General features: G+C 56.8%; 1 protein-coding gene across 2 annotated transcripts in view; it reads left to right on the top strand.

The window, feature by feature from the left end:
• Positions 1–234: 234 nt before the first annotated feature.
• LMX1B (LIM homeobox transcription factor 1 beta) overlaps positions 235–23422 on the top strand; it is a gene marked incomplete at both ends in the record, with an annotated part of 79546 nt that continues 56358 nt past the window's right edge. For both annotated transcript variants that reach the window (XM_082843333.1, XM_082843332.1), the window contains 2 exons: positions 235–373; positions 1222–1408. In XM_082843333.1, coding sequence (XP_082699459.1) covers positions 235–373; positions 1222–1408 — 326 coding nt within the window. The remainder of the gene's footprint in view (positions 374–1221; positions 1409–23422) is intronic.

The raw sequence follows: 23422 nt of genomic DNA, 5'->3' as shown, positions 1-23422 counted from the left end.
GGAGAGCGCGGCGCGGACAGCAGCCGCCCCGGCCCTCCCGCACGACGCCGGGGCCCGGGGCCAGCGCGTCGCCGCTCCGCGCTCGCCGGGGCAGCCGGCGGCCCCAGCCGCAGCCCCCAACCCGCGGGGGCCGCGCCTCCCCGGCTCCCGGGCCGCGGCGGCGGCGGCGAGCCGGCAGGCGGGCGGGCGGGTGAGCACCCTGGCCGGCGGGGCTCGCAGCGCGCCCCGCGTCCCATGGATATAGCAACAGGTCCCGAATCGCTGGAGAGGTGCTTCCCCCGCGGGCAGACGGACTGCGCTAAGATGTTGGACGGCATCAAGATGGAGGAGCACGCCCTGCGCCCCGGGCCCGCCACTCTAGGGGTGCTGCTGGGTGAGTGCGGGGTCGGAACGCCCGAGTGGTCACGGGCAGGGGACAGGGGTCTCGTTCCGAGGTGGACACAGGGTTCCAGGCTAACGGATAAAGACAGTGGTTTGCAGAACATGGGGGCGTGGGGGACACAGAGAGAAAACTCCTGGAGTGATCACCAGAGGGGCAACAGGCAGGCACGCCTAGACAGGCATCCTGAGGGGACAGAGGTATGCAGGGACACCACCTAGGAGGAGCGAGGACAGGACAGCTCCAGCCGCCACCCCCCATCCTCACCGGGCCTCAGTTCCAGAGCTGCCACTCCGGGCGAGAGGTAGGAGGCGGGTGGCAGGGGTGATGGAGGACTCAAGTAGTCAGTCACCTTGGCAAGCTTGAGAGTGGTGCCAGGTCACCTGGGGAGAGGGAGTCTCTAAGAGGGAAATGTTCCCTGGGTCAGCTAAACCACAGATTTTGGGGAGATGAGGGAGAGAAGACAACGAACGCCACCGCGGGGCGTGTCAGCCAGTGGGCGCCTAAGCCTCACCTCTCCTGTCTCGGTCCCAGCCGGCTGCCCCGCGCCGTGCTCGTTCTCATATATATTATCACCAAGCGCTCGATCTCCGGAGAAGGGGAGCGCGCAGCGCCGAGCCGAGGCTCCAGGCCCGCGGCCTCTCCGCGGCGGAGTCCGCTGACTGGGACGAACTAGCTGAGGCTGCCCGGCCCCTGGCGCGGCGGCCGGGGAAGCGCAGGCGGCGGACGGCGGTACCGGGCTGCCCTCGCCTTTGGGGCCGGAGCTGCGGGCACCGCGCGATCGGGACGCTGGGCCGGGCTGGTCGGCGCTGACGGCCCGTCTCTCGCCCTGTGCGCTGCAGGCTCCGACTGCCCGCATCCCGCCGTCTGCGAGGGCTGCCAGCGGCCCATCTCCGACCGCTTCCTGATGCGAGTCAACGAGTCGTCCTGGCACGAGGAGTGTTTGCAGTGCGCGGCGTGTCAGCAAGCCCTCACCACCAGCTGCTACTTCCGGGATCGGAAACTGTACTGCAAACAAGACTACCAACAGTAAGCGCTTCTCGTCCTTCTCCTTTCCCGCAGCCGCACGGCACTCCAGCCCGGCCGCCCCCCTGCCATGTCGGGCCCGCGTCCGCCCTGCCGCCGGCCCTGCGCGCCGCTGGGCCCGTCAGCTCCGAGAACTCCGCGGGTTGCGCGTCTCCCGGCAGGGCAGAGCCGTCCCAGCGCGTCCAGCACTGGTGGGGTAGCCAGGACCCTCCGGCAGCCCCCGTTGCCATCCTTAGTCCGGGAAACCTGCGCTGGGCCGCTCAGTCGGGGTGCGGGACAAGGCCCTGGGCCGACGAGGGGGTACGATGCTGCAGTCGTGGGACAGGGGCTGGCTTCACTGAGGCCTGCATTGGGGACCGAGAATTGATTTTTCAAACGAAAGCAGTGCTTTAGGGAGCCGGGCACTGGCGGTGTGCTTCCCCAGCCCAAAGGCAGGGTTTGTGTTGGTTTGGGATTCTTGAAGCAAGGAGGTGGAATGGCAGGGTGCTGAAGTGCCCAAGCAGCCAGGGATGCCCCCTTCCTGCCAGGCTTCCTGCTGCACTTTCAGTCCCTGATGGAGAGAAAAGGGTGTGCATTCTCTCCAAACCGTTCCATGCGGGAATTTTGCTCGTATAATTGTTGGCTGGAGAAGCTGTCTAGGAAGAGGACCTTAAGAGGTGGGAAACCACAACCTGGGTTCCCCATGGGGTGAGGAACTGGCCAAGTCAACCTTCCCCAGCAGCCCTTCTTTCTTGCCATGTGTATGTGTTGAGGCAGGATGGCTTGCTCCACCCTGGCGGAGCCCAAGCCTCAGCGTTGAGGCCAGAAACTGGGCTGAGCTCTACCTACTGACTTTTGCGTTTTGCTGAGACTGTGGGTTTGTCTGGCAGGGGGCTCCTGGCAGATAAGAGTAGATCCAGGTTTTGGTTTTTTCTTTTTTCTTTTGACCCTCTGAGTTTTGTGCCTGACAGTGTGATTAAGAGGGAGGCAGAGAGGAGCAACACGAGGAAGAGGGGTGTGGGGATGCCCAGGGCAGCAATTTGGAGACAAGTGGGTGCCTGTGAGAACTTTCTAGCACAGCCCAGAAAACCGTTTCAGATGGGGCTGTAGGGTGGGTAGGCTTCTCGAGTGGTTTGGGCCTCAGAGGGGGGCTGTGTGTGCCCAAGCCTCTGGGAAAAGGCTGGGCTGCCAGTGCTTGGTAGTTAAGTGCAGCCTACCTGCTCTGCCCAGGGACTGTCCCTAAATCCCGGCCCTGATGGGAAGTGGAGCAGCTTGGCCGAGACCTGGAAATAGGTGGGACTGCAGGCCAGAGCCCTTGAGAGGGCATCGGGTTCTACTTCAGAAGTCTCCGTGTGCGCCCTACGCTAGCACCTATTCTGACTGTGCTCCCCTGGTCTGGGGGCTCAGCAGGAGCTGCTTTTTCTGCCTTGTACTTCCTGCCAGCTGGGGGGCAGTGAGAGCAGGAACTGGGACCCTGTTCAGAGTCAGCTCTTCTGTGGTCCCAGAGACCTCCCCCTCTGGACCACCCCAGGTTAGGCACACTGCCACTGATCGTGTTTGTGCTGTGCCCCAGACTGATACGATTCTACTTCCAGGAGAAAGTGAGGCCACCGGTCAGCTCAGCCACAGGCAGGCGTACAGCAGCATAAAGTGATGAAAGTAGTTTGGGGTAGATGTGATTGGAGGCTTGGGGCTGGCCCCTCAGCAGGGCTCACCGGCCTTAAGTCCACACACATCCTGCTGTCCTGCACCCCTCGCCTTGCTCTGTTTGCCTGACCCCGAGCGCGGTTGTGGCAGTGCCACTCCCCGCACAGCTCAGCCTGGATCACTTAACACGTGCGGGCTGGAGGCCCAGAAAACTGGAAATGGGCCTCCGAGTCATTTGTGCAATTTTTTGAAAAAAATTTTTTTTTACATTTTGTAAAGACTCTTTCCAGCCTCTTGTACATATCTGCTCACTCTCTCCTCCCCACCCCTCAGTCATTTACAGAGCTTTTCCTTAAAACAAGGAGAGGATGCCCCCTGGTTCTTCAGAGCACAGAATTGTAAAGTCACAAATGTTGAGCTAGATGATCCCTTAAAGCTGAATGGCCAACTCCCTCATTTTACAAAACAATTAAACATTAAACAGCGGTTGCTTTGCCGAAAATATGTTTGTTTAAAAAAGAAAAAAGGGCGCCTAAGAGCTTTCTCCCTCGGTGCAGTTAGGGGTGTGCTTGCGGGTGAATTTTGGTTCAGGGCGAATCTCCAGCTCGAGTCTAGGTCCCGAGGGCAGCAGGCGGGCATTATTCATGCCTCTCACAGTGCCTTCCTCTTTCGCGCCCCCCACCCCTTCTTCCAATAATGCCAATTAGGTATCTGCACTAGGCTGGCCAGTTGGGGGCTGAAGGGGGATTGTTGTTATCAAGACAATTCTGGGGACAAATACCCAGTCGGATCTCGCATCAGCTTTTCTCTGGGAGAGCCAGCGCAGAGACGCAGGCGGGGGCTCACTGGGAAGCGATGTTCTTTGCACAGTAAAAATGTATTTCACGATTTATTTTTTTCTTTGAGGATCGCAGATGCATATTTATTGCATCTGTGCGTAAATGCTTTTCAGACGAGAATCCAGGCAAGTGGGCGCAGGAACGTGCCTTCTCAATTTTGTGGAGTCTGTGCGTCAGCGGTATTGGGAAATTAACACACACCCCCGCCATAACTTTTGAAAAATGTTTCTTCGTCTCGATAGGAGTTGCCGGGCTCGGTCCTTGGAAGGAGATTGCTATTTTTATTAAGCGCCTCTTCCTCCTTTCGATTTGTTTTAGAGATCCGGGACACAGACCCAGAGGCACAGCGTTATTTTATGCACCACGGGGTGATTAATTGACGTTTGGGTGCATTTAATAGCGTTTGATAAAATCCACCCGCACGTCCTGGACCTGCAAAGCGGAGCGCAGGCCACCACGGCATTTGTGCATTTTCACGCATAACTCGAAGTCTCCTTTTTCTCAGTACGTGTTTTTCGGGGGCTCCTTCAGGGGGAAAAAAAAATCGTCGGATAGTTCTCCTATGCCCGAGCCTCTGGCCCCTCGGCAGCCCGAGCTCCTTCTTGGACAGAAAACCCGGTTAGAAACCGGGAGGAAACGCGGCCTCCAAACGCAAAATCACGAACACCTCTCTCCTTCTTTCACCGGAGAACGCATTTTTAAAAAATGACAACATAAATCCCTCTCCTCATTTTTTTTCTTTGCCGCTTGGCCAAATAGAATTATGTAACTCTCTTTTCCTGCCGTCTGTCGCTTGTCTGGAAAGGGTTTCTATCTTTCTATCCCGAGGAGGTGGCGAATTCCGGGAGGAGGCTCCGGAAGGGGGGAGGGTCGGTGGAGAGTCCAAAAATCTGTCACAAAATGGAGCCTAATCGCTTGTAAGACAGCTCCCAGGTCTGACGACCCCGAGCCTCGTCGGTGTGCGAGCCGGAGCCTGCGTGCGCCCTGCGCCTACCTCGGCGTCCCGGGCTGGCGGTGCGCTTCTGCCACCGGGCCTTCCCGGGCGGCCTCGCCTCTCCGCCGCCGAGCCCGCGCCGGTCCCCTGGGCCTCGCCTGCCCAGGTAGGATGCGCCCACTGCAGCAGGAGTGGGGCAGCGAAGCTTTGATTGAGTTTCACAAAAAGCCGTCTGAGTCCTGGGGTGATTTTTTTTTTTTTCTTTTCTTTTAAATTTACCCCAGCTGGCTGTGGCTCCAGTGGCCCAACCAGCTCTTCCCAGCACATTCCTTTCCTGGGAAGTGTTTACACCGGGAAAGGCCTTCCTGGGAGGCTCACCTCTCCTCAGAGCGGCGGGTGTGGCGCACGGGTAGAGCAAAGTCAGGCCCCAGCCTTTTCTGCCTGCTGCTTCTCCCAGTTTGGGAGACCTCCCTTAGGCCCTGCTGTAGGGTGCCAGTTACCAGCAGCATCCCCTCCACCAGTGGGTACCCCAGCTGGCATGGCCCCCATCAGACCAATTCAGAGCTGCAGACACCCCTGCCCACAGCCTGGGCCAGAGGGCCTGTCCTGGAAGTGGATGTCCTTGGAAGGAAGAGCCAGCGCTTTCCCTTATTAAAAGGCCTCCGTAGTGCTCTTCCTGGAGATCTAAGGGCTGAAAGGCTCACTCTGCCAGCCCAAGTCTGGGGACCCTCTGGCTCCTGGGAGGGCACCTCTGCATTTAACCCTAGCACCTTGGCTGTAGGCGGAAAGGTAACCAAAGGCCTTCCTGAGGCTGCAGTTCTCCGCTGCTGAACAGAGACATTATTCACAGCTGACTCCCGGCTCACCCTGTATTCCCTAGGCTCTGGGCTGGTATAGCCTAATTTGTTTGCTGGGTTTTTCTCGAGTGGGGGAAGCAGGCTGTGAGGATCTCCTCTGGGGTATGTGATTGGTGACCCTCAGCTCCCTCCTGTCTGTCCATTGGAGCCAGGCTTAGGACCACAGAGCCTTGACACCTACCTGAGCCTCTTCTGTAAAATGGGGGACAGAGCCACCCGGGGGAAAGTATTCTTATAAGGATTGGAGATAACATGCCCCAAAGGACCTGGCATCTTGCCTGGCATGTTGTTAATACTCTGGAAATTATTGTTGTTACTTTATCACCATCAGCGTGGCAAGGAATGCCTTGTCTCCAAGGCCACACACCAAACTGCCCATGGGTTCCCTGCCAAAGAGAGGGGCAGCTGGCATGCTAGGCTTGTCATAAGCCTCTGTGCAGGGAAGATGAGGGATACCCTGGGAAAACCATTCCCTTTTCCTGCGTGGGACAGTGTGAGACAGACCTGGGTTCACAGCCCAGCACTCAGTAGCTGTGTGATCTTAGCCAAGTGGCTGCCCATCTCTGAGCCCCATGTTCTCCATCAGCAAAGTGGGGGTGATGATATTTCTCAGGGTGGTTGTGAGGATTACACAAGGTACCTGGGTGGGGGTGGGGAGGTTTCAGTAAATGTTTCACACTTCATGGGATCCAGTATCCTCTCCTGCACTTCTAGAGAGGCAGAAAAGCTTCTGATTACATGAGGGAAAACAAATGCCCACTGTGCATTTGCAGGAAGGGCAGGCAGCAGGGTGGGCCTGGTGTGCTGACCTGTTTCTCCTTGGGGGTTGGAGGTTGGACTAAAGCAAAGATCTTTCCACTGGGGAACAACTGGAATCTACCTGGTCTGCATATAACTTGGAAAAGCACACAATAGTATAATTTAATATTTGGAAAACTGTTCATGCTCATTTGTTTCTGTGACTCAAATGACAGAAAATAAAGCTCAACCGACATCTCCGAGGCTGCAGGGGAGAGTCAGAAGAGGGGGTGTGTGAGGGAGAGATCCAAGGATTTGTATGTTTTTCAGGTGAGAGACACCAGCCTGGGCAGTCAGGAGGCTCCTCCAGCCCAAGGAGGTATTTTTGGTCCACGAAAGCTGGCAGTGCTTCCCCAAGGAACTTCCTCTACCCTGCAGCTGTGAGGTTTTTAAAACAGAAAAGGGAAAACACACACACTCACAACCACCCAGTCCTACTTTGGCATTAGTTAGGCGGAGAGACGGAGGATACTCTCAATGACGTGAGTTATAACTTCCAATTTGTTGGACGCCACAGTCAGGCCCCAGCTTCACGGGAGGGAAGAAGAGAGGGGTGGTCCACTCATCCAGGGAGCTCCTGTGAGCTGTCATTCAGTTGAGGGTGCAGGAGGACCCAAGGCCCTTGGCTCTCTGGCTGACCCAGCCCTCTCCAACCCCCAGATTCTGTGCTGATGGCAGCAGAGAGCAAAACCAAAATTATATACATTTATTGCCACTGCAGTCAGAAGTGGGGAGGCGGTGGTATTGAGGGGAAGGCAAGGCTGAAAACCATATTTGAAAAAGTTGATTCACGAAGGCAGAGGAAGCGAAGTGGCAGACGTTTGCCATTTCATCAACCGGCTGGTGTTCTCCATTCATGTCATAAATGTCTCCTGTCATTTGAAGCCAAAAGCAACATGATTTGGTTCCCCAGTGGCCTATAGAGTTTTTCTCCTTTTTTTTTTCTTTTTTTTTGTATGTGCAGTAAATGTTTATTTGTTAATAATATACTTTAAACAGCCTAGCCTTGACCTCAAGTCGCCTGAAGCATCCATCTTCTCTCAGAAAAATCTTTCAAAGTTTGTGTAATTTTCGGGGGGAAGGTGTAACTGACAGGGCCGTGAAGGGCCAGTGTTTGCTTTAACTACTGCAGTGTTGGCAGTGGAGGGGTATAAGGGACCACTGTGCTCTGAATGGCAACTTTCTTGAGTTTCAGGCCTGGCTGACAGCACTTCCTCGCTGCCCTTTACCTTTCCCCGGCCTGATCAGTACAAATAAATTTCTGCGTGGGCCCTTCCTTTGTTATTTCTGGGGCAATATTGTATCCATTTCTTTTTTTCTGTTTTAATATTTATTTATTTGGTTGCACGGGGTCTTAGTTGTGGCATGCATGTGGTATCTAGTTCCCCGGCCAGGGATCGAACCCAGGCCCCCTGCATTGGGAGCATGGAGTCTTAACCACTGTGCCATCAGGGAAGTCCCTGTATCCATTTCTGTTCAGCTTCTTGATGGGCAGCTGCTGGACCTGCCTGGTGGACCCCGGAGCCCTGAAGGGAGGTGGGGGAGTATAGGGGTCTGGGGGGAGGGGGCTTTGTCCCAATTGGGAGCCAGGCCCAGACCTGGACCAAGTGCGCCGGCTGATGGCGGAGCACCTGGCTGGCCTGGCACTTGGTGAACTGGGGGGGGAACCCGGTTCCTGGAATCTGGTTCCAGAAGAAACAAAGATGTTTGCTGCTTCCTAGCCGGCCGTGCTGTAAGAGGTTTCCTTGGGAACTGTGAGCTGGTTGCCAGCGGGGAGGGTCCTGTAGGCTGCCCAGAGCATCAGAGGTGCCCACCAGGGCTGACAGGAGTCAGGAGACCACCGAGCAGCTGGCTAGGTGCAGGAAGATGAGTGAGCGTGCTGGAACACTGTGCTGCCAGAGGTGCCTCCCCACCCCCAGGTGCCTCTGCCGGTGCTGCAGCAGCCACGATGGTGAGAGGGGAGGAGCTGGGTGTGACTGCTGTTCCCCCCTCCCGCCTCCTGCTATCCTCCAAGACTCAGTGACTGTCGTCACGTGACTCCTGAATTGCCATAGTTGCTGGGCTGCCTGGGTGTGGGCACCCGCCCAGGCCTGGAGTTGCCCGAGCCTGTGGAGATGGAGAGGACCACGGTGCTCTGGGGCCACCTCCTCTAAAAGGAGGGCCCTCTGAGCGGGGCACATTTTCTCAAAGGAAATAGCAAGATTGCAGTTACAGATCTGGATTGAAAATGTCTCTGGCTCCCGGTGACACAGGCCAAGGGCATTTAGGGAAGCTGGTGCCTCTTCCCAAGCTTCAGTTTCTGTCTCTATGTAACAGGGGTGATAATCCCAATCTCACAGGGTTGCTCAGAGCAAAGTGAAACAAACCCAAAGATGCCAGGCTTCCTTCCGCATTCAGTCAATGTATGTTTCCTTCCTGCCTGCCTGGGAAGTAAGCCGGAGGCTCCCTGCCCGGCAGGAATGCATTGTCTGCCCTGAGTGGGAGGCCCAGAGAGTGGAGCCTCCTCAACAGGCCTCCTGGAGCAGCCTTGCCCACCCTCTCGCTCCTCACCCGGGTCTAGGCTGGTGTTTTTGAATTTTTTCCTTGCAAAAGGAATGGGGCAGGTTTGGCTGTCAGAAACTGGTCCTTGGAGGTGGGCAGCCAGCAGCCTGTGGATGGGCCCCCGTTACTCCTGAAGCACGTAAGTCCCCAATTTTCCCCAACAGATTCTTAAGCGTGGCCGGTGTAGATGTGAATGGGCAGAGCAGAGCCTCACTAAGCCCAGAGGGGCAAGCCACAGCAGTGCACCTAGAAGGAAAGGAATGGGTGTTCCTCCAGTGCCTGGATGTGCACTGACCTTTGTTGCTCTAGCTCCATGTGTAGGTGAGCAAACCCAGGCTGAGGGAGTTAAGTCACTTCCCTCAGATCCGAAGTTACTCCTGTAGCAGATTCTCCCCCCACCCGCAGCAGGTCTAACTGCCAAAGCGGATGGGAGCCACCCCCTTACTTCCGGAAGCCCCAGATTCCCACTTTGGACAGTCGTAGTGATTCTCCCTAGAGTACCCAGTGTGGAAGGGTGGGTGTGTGTGTGTGTGCAGGGGGTGGGGGGATCACTGCCCTTTTCCCGCCGGAACGCCCCCAGTAAGGCCAGTCCTTGTCAGAGAAGGAAAAAGGTTAGAATAACTGCCTTTCTCCGGGTAGGGAGCTTCCTTCAGCGCCTCCCCTCCGGCGCGCGGGCGGGAGGGCTCTCAGCGGTCTCCACCTGCGTTCTCCTCCAGGCCCACCTCTCGGAGGGTTCCTGCTCTTCGTTCTCCTTCACCCCCGAGTGGGGCAGCGCCGTGCACAGGCTCCTTGGCTCCCGGGCTCCTTGGTCGAGCCGCGGGCGCCAGCGGCGGTTGATGAATTTCGGTGTCACCAGGGGTTTAGCCCGGATTTGGGAACCGGGGGCTCTAATACGCGCACACGGTCCTGCCCTTTCTAAAGCGCAGCCCTTTCACCCAGCCGCTGATTTATGAAGGAATCCGATCCCGGGACGGGCTGGGCTGGAGTCGGGAGCCCGGGGCCCCCGCGGCAGCCTTCGGGGCTGTTTGTCGTTGCGGGGGCCCTTGGCGGCTGCGGGTGTTCTCCTGGGCTGGACTCGGGGAGCTCTGCAGGGCGGGGCCTCCCGCGGCCCAGGAGTTCCCTCCGAGCCACTTAAACGCTCTGGAAGGGAGCAAGGCTGGCGGAGAGAGTTCGCATTTTCATTCGGAATTGAGCAAAGCCCTCGCCCCTCCCCAAGCCCTCCGATCGACCCCCTCGGGCAGGCCCCAAAGCGGCGAGATCGGGAGGTTTGTTTATCGAGGGAATAGAAAATTGAAAAAAAGAGTCTAAGACCTTTTTCCCGCCTGAGAAATGTGCAAAGTCCCTCAACTCCTGGAGGCGGCGAGGCGCCCGGAGAGCCGAGTTCCCGGCGCGGACACTGGGGCCGACCCAGCCCCCTCCCTCCGGCGCCCCCGCCGCAGCACGGCGGGAGGGCGGATTTTTTTTCAGATTCGGTTTGCAGGGGGGAAATGGGGTTGTATCAATCCACAAATATTTACTCTTAACAGACTTGTATCTGTGGAGATTTCGAACAAAGACAGTTTAGGGGGATTACAAAAACCCTAAACCCCGTTTTTCTCCCGGACTTGGTGCTTTAAATGCCAATTACAGGCGAGCCATATCCAACAGCAACGGGGGGGAGGCGAGCAGGGTCCGGGGAGGGAGTGGGGGGCGAGTCCAGCCATTAAATGTAACTTTTCATTATGAAAAGGATTTCGCCGGTTTTATCTTCTAATAAGATTATGTCACGAACACAAGTACCTAGGATGGTGCTGAGTGACAGGGCTCTGTCGTTTAATCAGAGGCTGCGCCGCTCAAACCGCGGGGCCCTTTGTCCGACGGAGTGAACGACGGAAACTTGCCGTCCTAATCCCCTTATTCATGTCAAGCAGAGAAAAGAAGCCGAGCACCTTACAACCGTGTCCCCTCCACCCCTTCCGAGGGCTCAGGGAGGAGGGGGGCTCTAACCCTGGCCCCCCACCCCCGCCCCGTGCCTTTCATTTCCCATCGCGCTTGGGTTTCCCGGGCCGCCAGGCGTTGCACCAAAGGTGGGGGAAGGGATTGCTTTGGAGGAGCCTCAATTGTTAGCTTCTGGAAAATGGGGCAGAGGACTCAGGATACAGAGGATACAGGTTGGTGGGATTTTTTGCCTCCACTGATGGAGAGCACAGGCCCCATCTGACCCCTTTTCCCAGGAAAAGTGGTATTGGGTAGTGCACACCCACCATCCCCATTAAAGCAGGATTGAGAAGCAGGGAGAGGTCGAATGGAGATGCCAGCCTGGGGTCCTCGGCGGGGCGGATTTCGTTGGATCCCTGGGACTGCTGTCGCCATGCTGGTACTCCTGCGAGTTGACCATTCCCGGCCGCTCGCTGGGCCCCTTTCTTCGAGGGCGAATTCCTTTGTTCAACCCCTGCAGAAACCTGCTTCTCTGCTGGGCCAGTGGCGCCTCTATTCTCGTCACCGCCGCCGCCGCCACCCCTGTCCCACAGTGTGCAGATCTTTACTGCGGCGCTCGGGCCGCCCAGATCCAGGCAGGTCTACCAACCAGGCCCTCAAGGTCGCCTCCCTGCCCGAGCCCTGGCTGCCAGCTCCGACGACTAGAACTCCAGCCCCACAGCGGGCGCCGCAGGCGCGCACCTTTGTTGCTGGCACTCGCCTCCGGGCACCGTGGGAAGACGCGGGTGTGGAGAAGCCGCCGCGCACGACTCCGGGTCGCTGCACAGGCTGAAAAAACCAAAAGCAAAACCAACACCCAGCAAATGAAACCCGCGCACCCCCAGGGCTCCGCTACCCCCTCCAGAGGACCAGGCCGGCGACCTCCCGCCCGGCTTCTAGGATCTCAGACCCAAAGCCCCGGAGTCCACGGAGTTGGAGGGGGGACTTCGTAGGAATTTGCCTCTAATACACCCGACTCCTTGGCCTCCTTTTAAAGCTCTTAGGCTATGCTCCGGGGCAGCCTCCCGGGGACCCCAGTGCGCCCTGGGAGCGCTCCAGAGATGCCTGACTGCACGCAGTCTCCTCCCTCTCGAGCCCAGGCTCCGGGCGTGGGGAGGATCGGGCTGAAAGCAGGGTGTCACCTCGTAAAAGCGACAGGCAAGGGCTATTTTATGGGAAGGGAGAAGGGGCAGGAAGTGATGCTTCCCTCTCTGGCCACTCTGGGACAGAGAGCCCCAAGGAGGGAGCCCCATCTGGGCAGGGGACAACCAGGGGGACAGGGCAGGGTCAAAAACAGTCGGGTCTGAGGCTCTTAAGCAGGGCATGGGGACCCGCCGGAGCTGGGAAGGGGACCAACGGACCTGGGGATCCGGAGCTCACCTCCCGCCCGTGCTCTCCCGGAGCCCCCTCCGCAGTCCTGGGCTCAGCCAGCATCTCTGGCCCTTCCTTCCAGGCCGGGGGCAGGCGGGGGAGAGACTTTCTCCCTCGAAACACTTGATACCAACTTTGTTTTTTTGGCAAGAAAAATAAGCCTTGTTTGGAAAGGGGGGTTGGTGGTCGAGTGAAGGAGGGAAGGAGCGAGCCGGCGGCAGCAGAGCAAACTTTGCGGATTAGGTTTCAGCGCCTCCGCCCCACCCCCAGCCCCGCGGCGGTGATTTGTGTGCGGGGGTCTGTGACCCTGCGAGGCATCAAAAGGCCCGCGGGAACCGGCCGAGTTCAGAGGGACAGTGGGCAGAGGGGCGGCCTAAGACAACGCAGATGGTTCATATCAGCCGGGCCGGGCCAGCCTTGGGCTCGCAGCGTCTGCCCGCTAGCCTGGGCTTCTCGGCAGGGGAGAGGCCTGGGGTCTTACAGGGAGGCCAAGGCCTGAGCGGTAATAGGGGGCCAGAAACGCAGCAGTCAATGGCCAGTGGGCCCCAGCTGAAAGAAGGCCAGGCGGCCAGTGACACAGTTCTTCCACCAGGCAGTCCTGACCCCATCCAGCTCAGGTGGAGCCAGACCTCCTGAGTAGCCTCGGAGAAGGGAGTGATCTTGAAAGGAGACCCTCCCGCCTCTTCCAAGAGGCCAGAATTTACCCCACCCCTGCCCTGCAGCAGCTGGGGCTCATCCAGGTCATAGTGCCCCTCCCCAAGGGACCATTTAGTAGCCTTTTTCCTCTCCAGGAGGTGCCCTGTCTTCTGCCTGCCTGCTGTGGTGGGTTTGGGAAGCCGCCTTCTCTCTCTGACATTCATTCACTCATTCATTCATTCTACCACGAATGTAGAATGCCCTTCCTCTCTCTGCACCCTTAGCCCTTCTGCCTGGCCTGGGCTAACTCCTTCCTCCCTCCTAGCTCCAAGGGAAAGCTAAGACAGAGGCTCACTCCTACCTTGGCCCAGAGCCTTGTTTGGTTGGGGTGGGAGAGGTGCTTACCCACACCAGCCTTGGCTCTGAGCCTGCTGCCTCCCACCCCCAGAGCTGGAGTCCTGCTGTGGATAGCAGCATGGCCCGGCTTCCCTGCCCTGGTCTCCAGGACCTGGCTTCTCCCTGTCCTCCAGGGACCTCGGAGGACCAGCGCCACACCCACCACCAGGACCTTGGGCTGGTTTAGAATGTCCCAGCTGAAGGCCTCTTCAAGATCCTTGTAGAAATGGGAAAAGTGGGGCCCAGGTGTAGCCAGGACTTGCCCCAAATCTTAGTTGTAGCGGAACAGAAGCAGGAACTTCAGTCTGCCCTCTGCCAGGTTAGGAGTCTATGTGGCAACTCCACAATTCTTTCTAGAACCCTCTTCCAAACTCTGACTTTATCAGTGACCTAGTCTGTCCCCCTGGGCTGAGGTCACCGAGAGGGGAAGGTCCTATGATTCTGGTTCTTGAGAGGGGGTAACAGGCCTCCATGATGAAATGATTCTGCGAGCTTTCTGTATAGCATGTGGGTTTGGGAATTTTATCTTCTCAATTAGGACACTGAGGGACAAGAGCCAGGTGAGCACAGCGCCACATCCCACCACCTCTCCATCCTCTTAATGTCAGGCTCCCAGACCCCCTGGGCTTGGCCCTTCTTCCCTACAGCAGGTCACAGGGAGGCCAGCAGCCTGGCCAGGGCCACAGAGGGCCACTGGGCTGCCAGGACCTCTCAGGGCTCCGTCTCCCAGGGTCCCTGCCTTGGGGGAGCAGCCGACTGGGTCATCTGTGCACGGAAGACACATCTGTCCTCCACATGTTGGAGGCCGAACAGAGGACATGTGGTTTGGGACGTGTTATCTTAATCATATTTATTAACCAATCCTGAAATTAAAAAAGAGTTTGATATTGTTACAATTCGGAAAAGATCCCCAAATCTACACCGCAACAGATCAAGAGAGACTGCCAGCGACAGGCAGGTTCCTTTCAGCTGGGAGCAGGACACAGCTCTGGAAGTTCTTTGAGTTGTTCTAGTGCGGTGGGATCTCTATGCTGTGAAGTAACACTTACCGCTTTCATTTTCCCAAGCAGAGATCTGAAGCAGAATTAATTACCCGTCTTGACTGATAGTTGTTCTGTTGGAGTATGGTTCTAATCCTTATTAACATTCTCTAAAGTCAGGCATGAAATATGACTTTTGCACCACACTCTTTGGCATATGTTTTTCTTTTCCAGGATATTTTTCAGGCTATCTCCGAGCCTCACTGCTGTTCATTATTTTTTGCCATAGGTCTAAAGTTGCCAGCCCCAGAGCCAGTCCCGCGCTGAGCACAGCCAAGGGGGGGGGGGGGGAATGACACATCTCCCCTCACAACGCAAATTGCTTCTGATTATTGAGCTTTGAATGTTTTCTTCCATCATGTTTTTATTAAAAACTCCAGCATATTTACGCTCGATGGTGTCTTCAATTAGGTTTTTTTTTTTTTTTTAAAGCCGGGGGTTCCCCTTTCTATAGCAGCATGTAAAGAAAATAGTTGTTATGACCGCAAAATTACCGTCCAAGCCTGGTTCTAGTAAATCTGGCCCTGCTTTGACAAGCCCAGCAGGCTGGGAGCTTTTTTTCCTAAGTGTTCCAGCTGCTGGGGAAACAGACCAGGGAGGAAGCCCACAGAAGCATCTGTTCTGCAGGGTACTCGGAGCTCCTCTCAGGAGCTAACACTTCCCAAGTTTGTGAGCTGCAGAAGGGGGCCTGGCTGCAGGGGGCTTGCTGACGGGCAGGCCCAGCCCAGACAGCACACAATAGCGGCAGCAACAGTAATAACCACAGCTGATGCTTGTTGAGGGGTTGTGGTTCCTCAGGCGCTGTTCTAAGCCCCTCACATTCTTTCCAGAGCTATGACAGGGGTGCTGTTATTATTTCCATTTTCAGATAAGGCAAGAGGCACCGAGGAGATGAGTAACTTGCCCAAGGTCACACAGCTAGCAAGTGGAACTGGGATTGGAGCCCAGGCATTCTGTCAGGAGAAAACGTTCAGCAGCCCTTTGGGAGGCAGACTGTGGCCCCTCGCTGCATTCTGTGCCCTGGCTGTGGCCTGGCCCCAGGCTAAATGTTGTTTGTTGAATGGATGCTTCATAATTAAAGGCCAGTGTTCATAGCATGCTGCCTGTGGTAAAGGTTTCAGGGGGATCAGCTCATTGAATCTTCTCACTGCCCCGTGGCAGGTATTCTTATCATCATTTCCCATTTCGCAGCCTTGACCTGAGAGGTGCAACAGTTTTCCCCAAGGTCACGCAGCTTCAGGTAGCCATAAGAGCTACCGTCTATCCTGGGCACATGTTACGTCTAGGCTCAGGGCTAAGCCCTCGGCACCCCAGACCTTAGTGAGAATTCTTAAAAGCTCTGTTGTTTACCCAGATTTCCAGGTGACAGAACTGGGGCTCGGAGAGGTGAAACCACGTACCCAGGGTCACATAGCCAGTGGGGAGCTGCAAGACTTGACTGTTCCTCAGCCTTGAGGGGCCCGGGCTCGGGGGAGCATTGGGACCGACCTTCTTGGTGGGTCTCACTTGGGCTGAACAGCTGTCCTGGCAGTAGGTGGGGCATATTTTGGCCATGATGGCAGAAGCCTGTCTGTGACCTGCCTCGTGCTGAGCGGGCATGGCATCATCCCATCCTAGCCTCCCCTTGCAGATGGGGAAACCAGGGCACAGAGAACTTAAGTGACCTGCCCTGGGTCACACAGCTAGCGAGCAGCTGAGGAGAATCACACTCCGGTGTTCCGGCTTTGAGGCAGCATTTCTCAGAGAGACTGACTCACCATCTTCACCGTCAGCACTGTCAGCATCACGCATGACCGTCCCCGAGTGCCTCCTGAGTGCTTTGCAAACACCCAGTGACAGCAGGGCGGTTCCCAGAGGGAAGGTGCTTTTCCCAGTGTCACACTGCAAGATACAGCCGGCCAGGGTGTGCCCTCCTGCTCTAGGCAAGGGGACAGGGGAGCAGGCCCAGCCCATGGATGGGATCCCTGCCAGCTCTCCCAGGGCTGCCTTTACTCCTGTCCTGCCTCCTGGGCTTGGGCTGCCGGTACAGCAGCTCTGGGCAGGCTCTGTCTGCCCTTTGAAGGGGACAGCCGCCTGAGCCTGTCACTTTGAACTGCAAAGGGGCCTGCGGTGAGGGCCCGGCCCCCTCCCACTTGTCCCTGCCCGCCCACCCCTCCAGGTCTGGTTCCAGTCGGGAGGCCTGGAGCCGGAGGGGCGGGCAGGGCGGCAGCCTCCCTGTGGGATGTCAGCCTGATAAGTGAGCAGCACAGACCCCTGGAGGAGGATGGAGCAGGCCGCCCACTGGTCCAGCCGTCCCACGTGGCAAGAGTTCAAGCCAGTCATTGAGGTGCCACGCTCCCACAGACATGCTCTGTTTCTGCAGAGAAACGCCTCCCCGACATCAAAGATTTAAATGAAAATAACCGTAATGATAGTAATAATAATAATAACTTATAAAAGGAAACATCTTGCCCTGGGGCACAGGGAGTGTCACGGAATCAACCACATGCCCTGCTTGGTGACTACTCAGTGGCAGGAAGTCAGGAGGGGTATTAGGTAAGAAACGGGTGCACCTGGGCAGCTGGTTACCAGGAACCCAGCTAGGGGCCTTTTAGTTACTCAGCCAGGTCCTGGCTAAGCTGGGCCAGGATGGGGCAGACCTGCCCTGCCCTCAGAGAGCTCCTGGGCTCAATGGGTGTCCTGGGGGTGGGGGCAGAGTTAAGTAGAAATCATGTCAGCACAGTCCCTGTGCCTGGAAATGTTGGCCTCTTCTCTGATTTTGTGACCCCAGAACTGATTCCTTGGGAGGCCGAGAACTTAACCAGACTCTTAACCAAGTAGACAGAGGAAAGATGCCAGTGCTTTGGAGCTTCAGGGTTCAGAGTTCAATCTAGGCTCTGCCACTTACTGGCTGTGTGACGCTGGGTTAGGTGCTTTCCCTGTCTGTGCCTCAGTTCCCTCAAAGTCTGTTGAGGACCAAGCACCTGCCTTAGGGTGATGATGAGATTTTAAAGGCAGAAGCAGGTGAAACGTCCTCAGGTTATGTGTGTGGCTCTTGCTGATATTGTTACTGATGCTCCCATAGTCCTTTGTGTTGGGTCTGAACAGGCATCTGGCTATGGATATACGTATCAGGCAGTCTCTTTGCCAGAGTTCATTGTGTGCACCATGCCTCGGCTAGAACAGGGCATGGCATGTAGTAGGTGCTCAGTTAGTATTGGAAGAAAGTATAGGGGACTAGCTCGTGGCTCGACTGGCTCGGCTGGATTCCAGGCTCAGCCTTTTTCTAGCTGTGTGACCCTTCTTTTAGCTGTGAACTCTAGCTGAGTTCCTCAGCTTCTCTTGTTGCTAAATCAGGGATAATCAAAACCCTAGCTTCTACGGTTGTTGTATTAAATGAGATGATGCATGCGAAGAGCTGTCCTGGTAGATGTGAGCTGTTTTTGTTATCGAGAAGGGCAACGAGCAGGGGTCTGGTTAATCATGCAAGACAGCAAGGGTCTGTGTACGGCGTTACCCTGGGCAGGTGCCTGTGAGGTGAGAGGCTGGCGCCAAGGAGGATTTGGAGAGGGCATTCCAGGTAGGGGCACTGGTAGCAGGAATATTAGGGGTTAAATTGGTGGGCCGAGAAAAGTGGGCTGAGACAGTGAGTCTGACTGGAGGGACTGCCTGGGGGCTGCTGGGACTTGGGGCTGCAGAGTGGGGCGGGGGCCAGTAGCTATGCAACGGGGTTTGGATTTTATCCTGTGGGCAGGAGGGAGCCATTGAAGGTTATTGGACAGGGGAGTGACAGGACTGGAGAGGCACTTTATGGAGATGACACTGGCAGCGTGTGCACAGGATTGGAGACTGGAGACAGGCAGGGGGAGGCTGCTGCCACCTGGGAGGCGAGGGCAGTGGAGGGGACTAGAGAGGGGACAGGTTCAAGCCAACTTGAGGAGGCAGCTCTGAGGGCCGGGGGGGGGGCTGGGCAAAGGGAGAGTCAGAGGGGCCTGGGGCTTGGCGCTGGGGTGACTGGAACCCCCAGGTTCTGAGCACTCTGGGCTGGACACAGCAAGGGTGAGCCACTTGGCTGGGTCCTGGCCAGGTCCAGCTTCGTGGGCAAGTTAACCGGGCCCTCCACTTAGGAGGGCTTTGCACCCAGTTTAATGCTCTGCTGTCGCCCTCGTGAAATTCTTAATATGTTTTGAACAAGTGCCCTGCATTTTCGTTTTGTGCTGGGCTCTGCAAATTATGTAGCTAGTCCCAGTCCGCAAGTCTCAGGCTCTGGGCTCTTGGAATTGAGGCCTGGGAGGGCTCAAGCTAGAACCAGGCCTATGGGAACTAAGGAGACCTCCCTCTCTACCGTTGGCCCGAGGCTTGTTCTCAGATGGCTTCTTCCTGCTGGCTCTCAGCTTGGCCTTCAAAGCCTTCCTCAGTCAGGCCCTGCCTCTTCTCTCATTCTCTGACCTCAGCCACCAGCTCACCTGCTGTTCCCACACATCTCAGACACTTGTCCACATCTAGGTCTTACTCAAGCTGTACTGGTTGTTGCAGGATGTGTCCCTGGCCTCTGTCGTCCTATCTTCTTCTGGAGAAGTCCTCTGAAGGCCTGGCACAGGAGTCACCAGTGTCACAGAGTCTCCCTGGCTCTGTCCATCCCACCCCACTCCCCTTGGAGGGGAGCTCGGGTCTGTCTTGCAGTGCTTGTTAAACATGCAGATTCCTACTCCAGCTCTCAGGGTGAAGCCTATGTATCTGCATTCCCAGCTGGCCCCTGGGGTTGCCTGTGCACACTGGGCTCTGAGAACCTCTGCCCCAGGTACCCCCAAGCCTGGCACAGGGCCTGGTACTGGAGAGGTGCTCCGTGTCTGTCTACCAAGTGAGTGAATGAGCTGTGGTTGGCTGTCATCTCGATGCGTGCAGCCTCCCTGCGGCCCGGCCTGCTGCCTGGTGTGGAGTGGCATCAGTGGGTGACTCTAAATGGTGGTGGGATGGCAGCCAGTGTGGATCTGGAGGAGGATTGGGAGGACACCTGACCATCTTAGGGACTCTGGCTGGGCCAGGGTTCTTCCCCTCCCCCTGAAACCCCAGGCTGTGGGTTGTGCCCTCTAGGAGACAGGAAGTAGGCAGAGCCCTTCCCCCCCCCCTCTTCCTAGAGGGCGGTCTGCTCCCAGTGTGGTTCTCTATGCACACAATCATAACAGCATGATAGAGGTGAAGGGCTTTAGGTTTTATTTCGTTACACTGCATAGGCACTGAGTTAAGGACTTGAATGATTTCATTAAACCCATACAGGTCTATGAGGCAGGGTCTGTTATTATTCCCATTTCAGAGATGTGGAAACTGAGGCACAGAAAGGGGAAGCCAGCTGTCCAAAGCCACACAGCTTAGCTCAGTCTCTCCACGTTTGGCCTCTGAGATGCCCGATCCCCCTGTGGCTCCTGTTTGTGATATCCCAGGAAAGCAAATGCTCCGTGAGTGTTTGGGGAAGAGAAGGAGAGTAGAAGGAAGCCCAGCCCCCCCCCATCCAACCGGAGGGACCCCTGCTCCAGGCAGGGCTGGGCTGGCACCACGAACCCAAGGTGAGCCGGACCATCACAGCCCGGTGTGCCTGGGGTCGGGGAGCGCAGGGGAACTCAGGGGAGGAGCTGCTGACTCTGGCAGGTGGGCTGTGAGGGGGTATCCAGAAAGCTCCGTGGTGGACCACAAGACCAGGAAAGCCTCCTTGCCCAGTGGTGACCAGACTCTGTCAAGAGGCCTGGATGGTCCAGTCTCCACAGATGGCATTCCAGAATCAAAAGTGGAGCCCCTTCCATGCCAGGCCCGTGTGGGCACTGGGAAGGCCTGGGGAGCAAGACAGACGCAAGCCTTGTCCTTGGGGAGTTCATGACCCAGGGGGCAGACAGCATGGTGGAGACCCAGCCAGGCAGGCCCTGGGGAACTGAGTGGAGTGGGGTCCAACCAAGGGAAGACAAGTACAGATGCCAGGAGCAGGCCTGGCACATAGTAGGTGCTCAGGGACTGTTCCCATGACATTTTTCAGTTGTCCACCTGCTACAACAGCCCCTTTAATTAGCGCTCCAGAGGGCCAAGCTCCAGGCCCTCCCTAATGCCGTGACAGTGCTGTCTTGGATGAGGCCTTTGACCTTTCTGAACCTCAGTTTCCTTACCTGTAAAATGGGTGCAACTTTCCCTCCTCTCCAGGTCGTTGGAAAGATTAACCATAAGAGGACGTGAAGTGCTTAGCACAAAGCTCATCACTCAAAAAAAATAGAGCAAAGAAATGTTTCCTTACAGCTGTTGTTCTGGTCATTTTATTAATAAGAATTCTAATGAAACAAACCACAGGAAGGCCAGTCTACCCCCTCTGAGCCCTCCAGACACTGACTGAGCTCCTTTTCTCCCCTCCCTCCCACCTCCTCAGGGCCAGCCCCCATCTCTGCTCCCACCCCCACCCCTGCACAGGGAACAGAGGTGACTCACCTGGTCCAGACCTTGCTGGAGCTCCAGCCTCACAGGAGACAGAGCCAGGGAAGGACAGGGATGCTGAGGATAATCCTGTGAGTGGAGGGCTGTGGTGAGGGGAGGGTCCTTAGGGATGGGGCACCTGGAGTAATGCTACCTGGAGAGGTGGGAAAGCCTTTACTAAGCAGGGGACATGTGGACAGAGCTGGGAGACGCAGGAGGGGGGCTTTCCAGGCTCAGTGAATAGTGAGGGCCAAGGCCTGGAGGCGTGGAAGGTGAAGCACAGAATCCCCTCCCTCCGCTTCCCTTCCTGCCCTGTCCCTGGCTGTCCTCGCCTCAGATCAGTGAGTGCAGTTTGGCTGATTTGGTTCAAGGTCTAACACCTGCTACAGGCAAGACTCTGGCTAAGCTTATCACAGGTACCCTGTGAAGCCCAATGACACACCTGAGAGGTAGGTGTGATTATCATTCCCATTTTACAGGTAAAGAGACTGAGGCCCAGAAGTGGTGGGCAACTTGCCCAAGACCACACGGCTGCATCACAACCGGGTCTGACTCCAGCCTCTGCCCCTCCCCCATCCCTTCCACTCCCCTTTTAGTCAACTGCTTGTCATCCACTCGCTCATTGCCCACGCCTGTCATGTCACATGCGGAACAGGCACGACCTCCTGGGGCTCATACACAGACGAGGGTGTGTGGACTCTTGGGACTGGGGAGATTGGGAGCAGGTACAGGCGGAGGTGGACACAAGAAGTTTTTGAAAACCCACTTGCAATCAGAGGAGATGCTGGGGCGAGGGCGCTCCAGGCTGAGGGGGCTGCTTGGGCAGAGGCAGAGAGGCTGGCAAGCCCCGACCATACTAATAATTCTGTACACGCTGCTGATGACATGACCCCATCCAAACCTCGGAGGGGGCTTCCCTGGTGGCGCAGTGGTTGAGAGTCCGCCTGCCGATGCAGGGGACGCGGGTTCGTGCCCCGGTCCGGGAGGATCCCACATGCCGCGGAGCGGCTGGGCCCGTGAGCCATGGCCGCTGAGCCTGCGCGTCCGGAGCCTGTGCTCCGCGACGGGAGAGGCCACAGCAGTGAGAGGCCCGCGTACCGCAAAAAAAACAAAAACAAAACCAACCTTGGAGGTTCAAAGGAATAAGTGTGTGTTTCAGAGCCTGGTGGTCCTGATCTTGGTCGCATTCCTTTCTGCCGTTTAACTGCCGTTTCTTTACCTATAAATTGGGCAATCCAAAAACCCAGATCAGGATTTTCAGCAAATGAAGAAATGGTAACTGCTATTTTTAAAGTAATAATAATAACAGTAATAACAATAATAATGACAATAAAAGTCTCTGAAGTTACAGCTGAGGAAACTGGAGCTCAGAGAGTTTTAAGTGGCTGCCCTGAGGTCACCCAGCTGGGAAGTGGGTGGTTTGGACTCAGGCCTGGGGGCTGTACCTCTTGGTGTGGTGGGTTGCTGCCTCCCCCCGAAAGGAGGGGAGGAGAGCCCAAGGCCTGATTTGAACCCAGGCAGTCTGAGCCAGCACCTGCCCTGTGGGCTGCCAGCCCTTCGGTGGTGGACAGTGGGAGGCATTTCACTCCCTCGGCCCAGGAATGGGTGCGGGGCACGAGGAGCTTGGAAAGGCTCTGATGGAGGAAGAGTGGGACGTGGTAGACCCTGGAGACAGGGCTTCTCTCCCAGACTAGGGGGTGTGGAGGAGGGCTTCCCGGAGGAAGAGCTGTCTGCACTGAGAGCAGAGGGATTATCCAGGTAAAGGGGGAGGGGAGCAGCTTTGGGCAGGGAGGACAGCATGTGCCAGGGCCTGGAGGTGGGCCGTGCTGGGGGCACAGGGAGAGGTCAGGTCACAAAGGCTATTAAAGGCCGTGCTAGGAGTCTGGCCTTTACTGGGGGGCTGCTGGAAGCCATGCAAGGATTCTAGGAGGGCAGTGTCATGGTCAGATTTGAATGAGGAAATTTACTCTGATGGCTGCGTGGTTTGCAGGGGGAGCAGGGTGAGGCCCGAGAGGGAGCTGTGGACATAGGGAGGGGGCCCTGTAAGGCCGTGTTCAGGTGTGCACACTGAATGCAGATGCTGTAAGCACAGATGGCCACGGGCATCTGCATGGGTGTCAAGAGACCTGCGCTCCATGAGGGGGACTCGGTGAATATGTGGTGACACGTGTCAGTAGGCACCAGGCATCCACGTCTGTGTGTACATGTACCTGGCATTCATCTGTGTGAGTCCGTCAGTGATGGTGGTCCGTCCCTGTGTGTTTTCAAGGCTATTTGTGTATGTGCACACATGACAGCTTGTGAGGCGGCAGCTCTCTGTCCAACTGTGCTGTCTGAGAGAGCCCCAGACAGCCTTGGGCCAGTTGGTGGGACCGGCCCAGCCCGGGTAGATACCACCTGGTGTTGACACCCCATCCCTGGCCAGAGGCTGTCAGCTCCGCCTCCGCTTAGCTTTAGTGCCATGTCATCTATCAAGGGGTTATCGCTGCTGTAAATTGTCCCGAGCAGTTTGATCGCCACAGTACCTGCCTGGCTCCCTGCGGCTGAGCTGATGGCAGGCGGGTGGCGGGCGGTGGGCGCAGCGCTCTGGCACA

This window comes from Leucopleurus acutus (assembly GCF_964270905.1).
Source record: "Leucopleurus acutus genome assembly, chromosome: 7".
Lineage (NCBI taxonomy): Eukaryota > Metazoa > Chordata > Mammalia > Artiodactyla > Delphinidae > Leucopleurus > Leucopleurus acutus.
The sequence above is the reverse complement of the archived record's forward strand: the minus strand, read 5'-3'. Positions and strand labels throughout refer to the sequence as shown.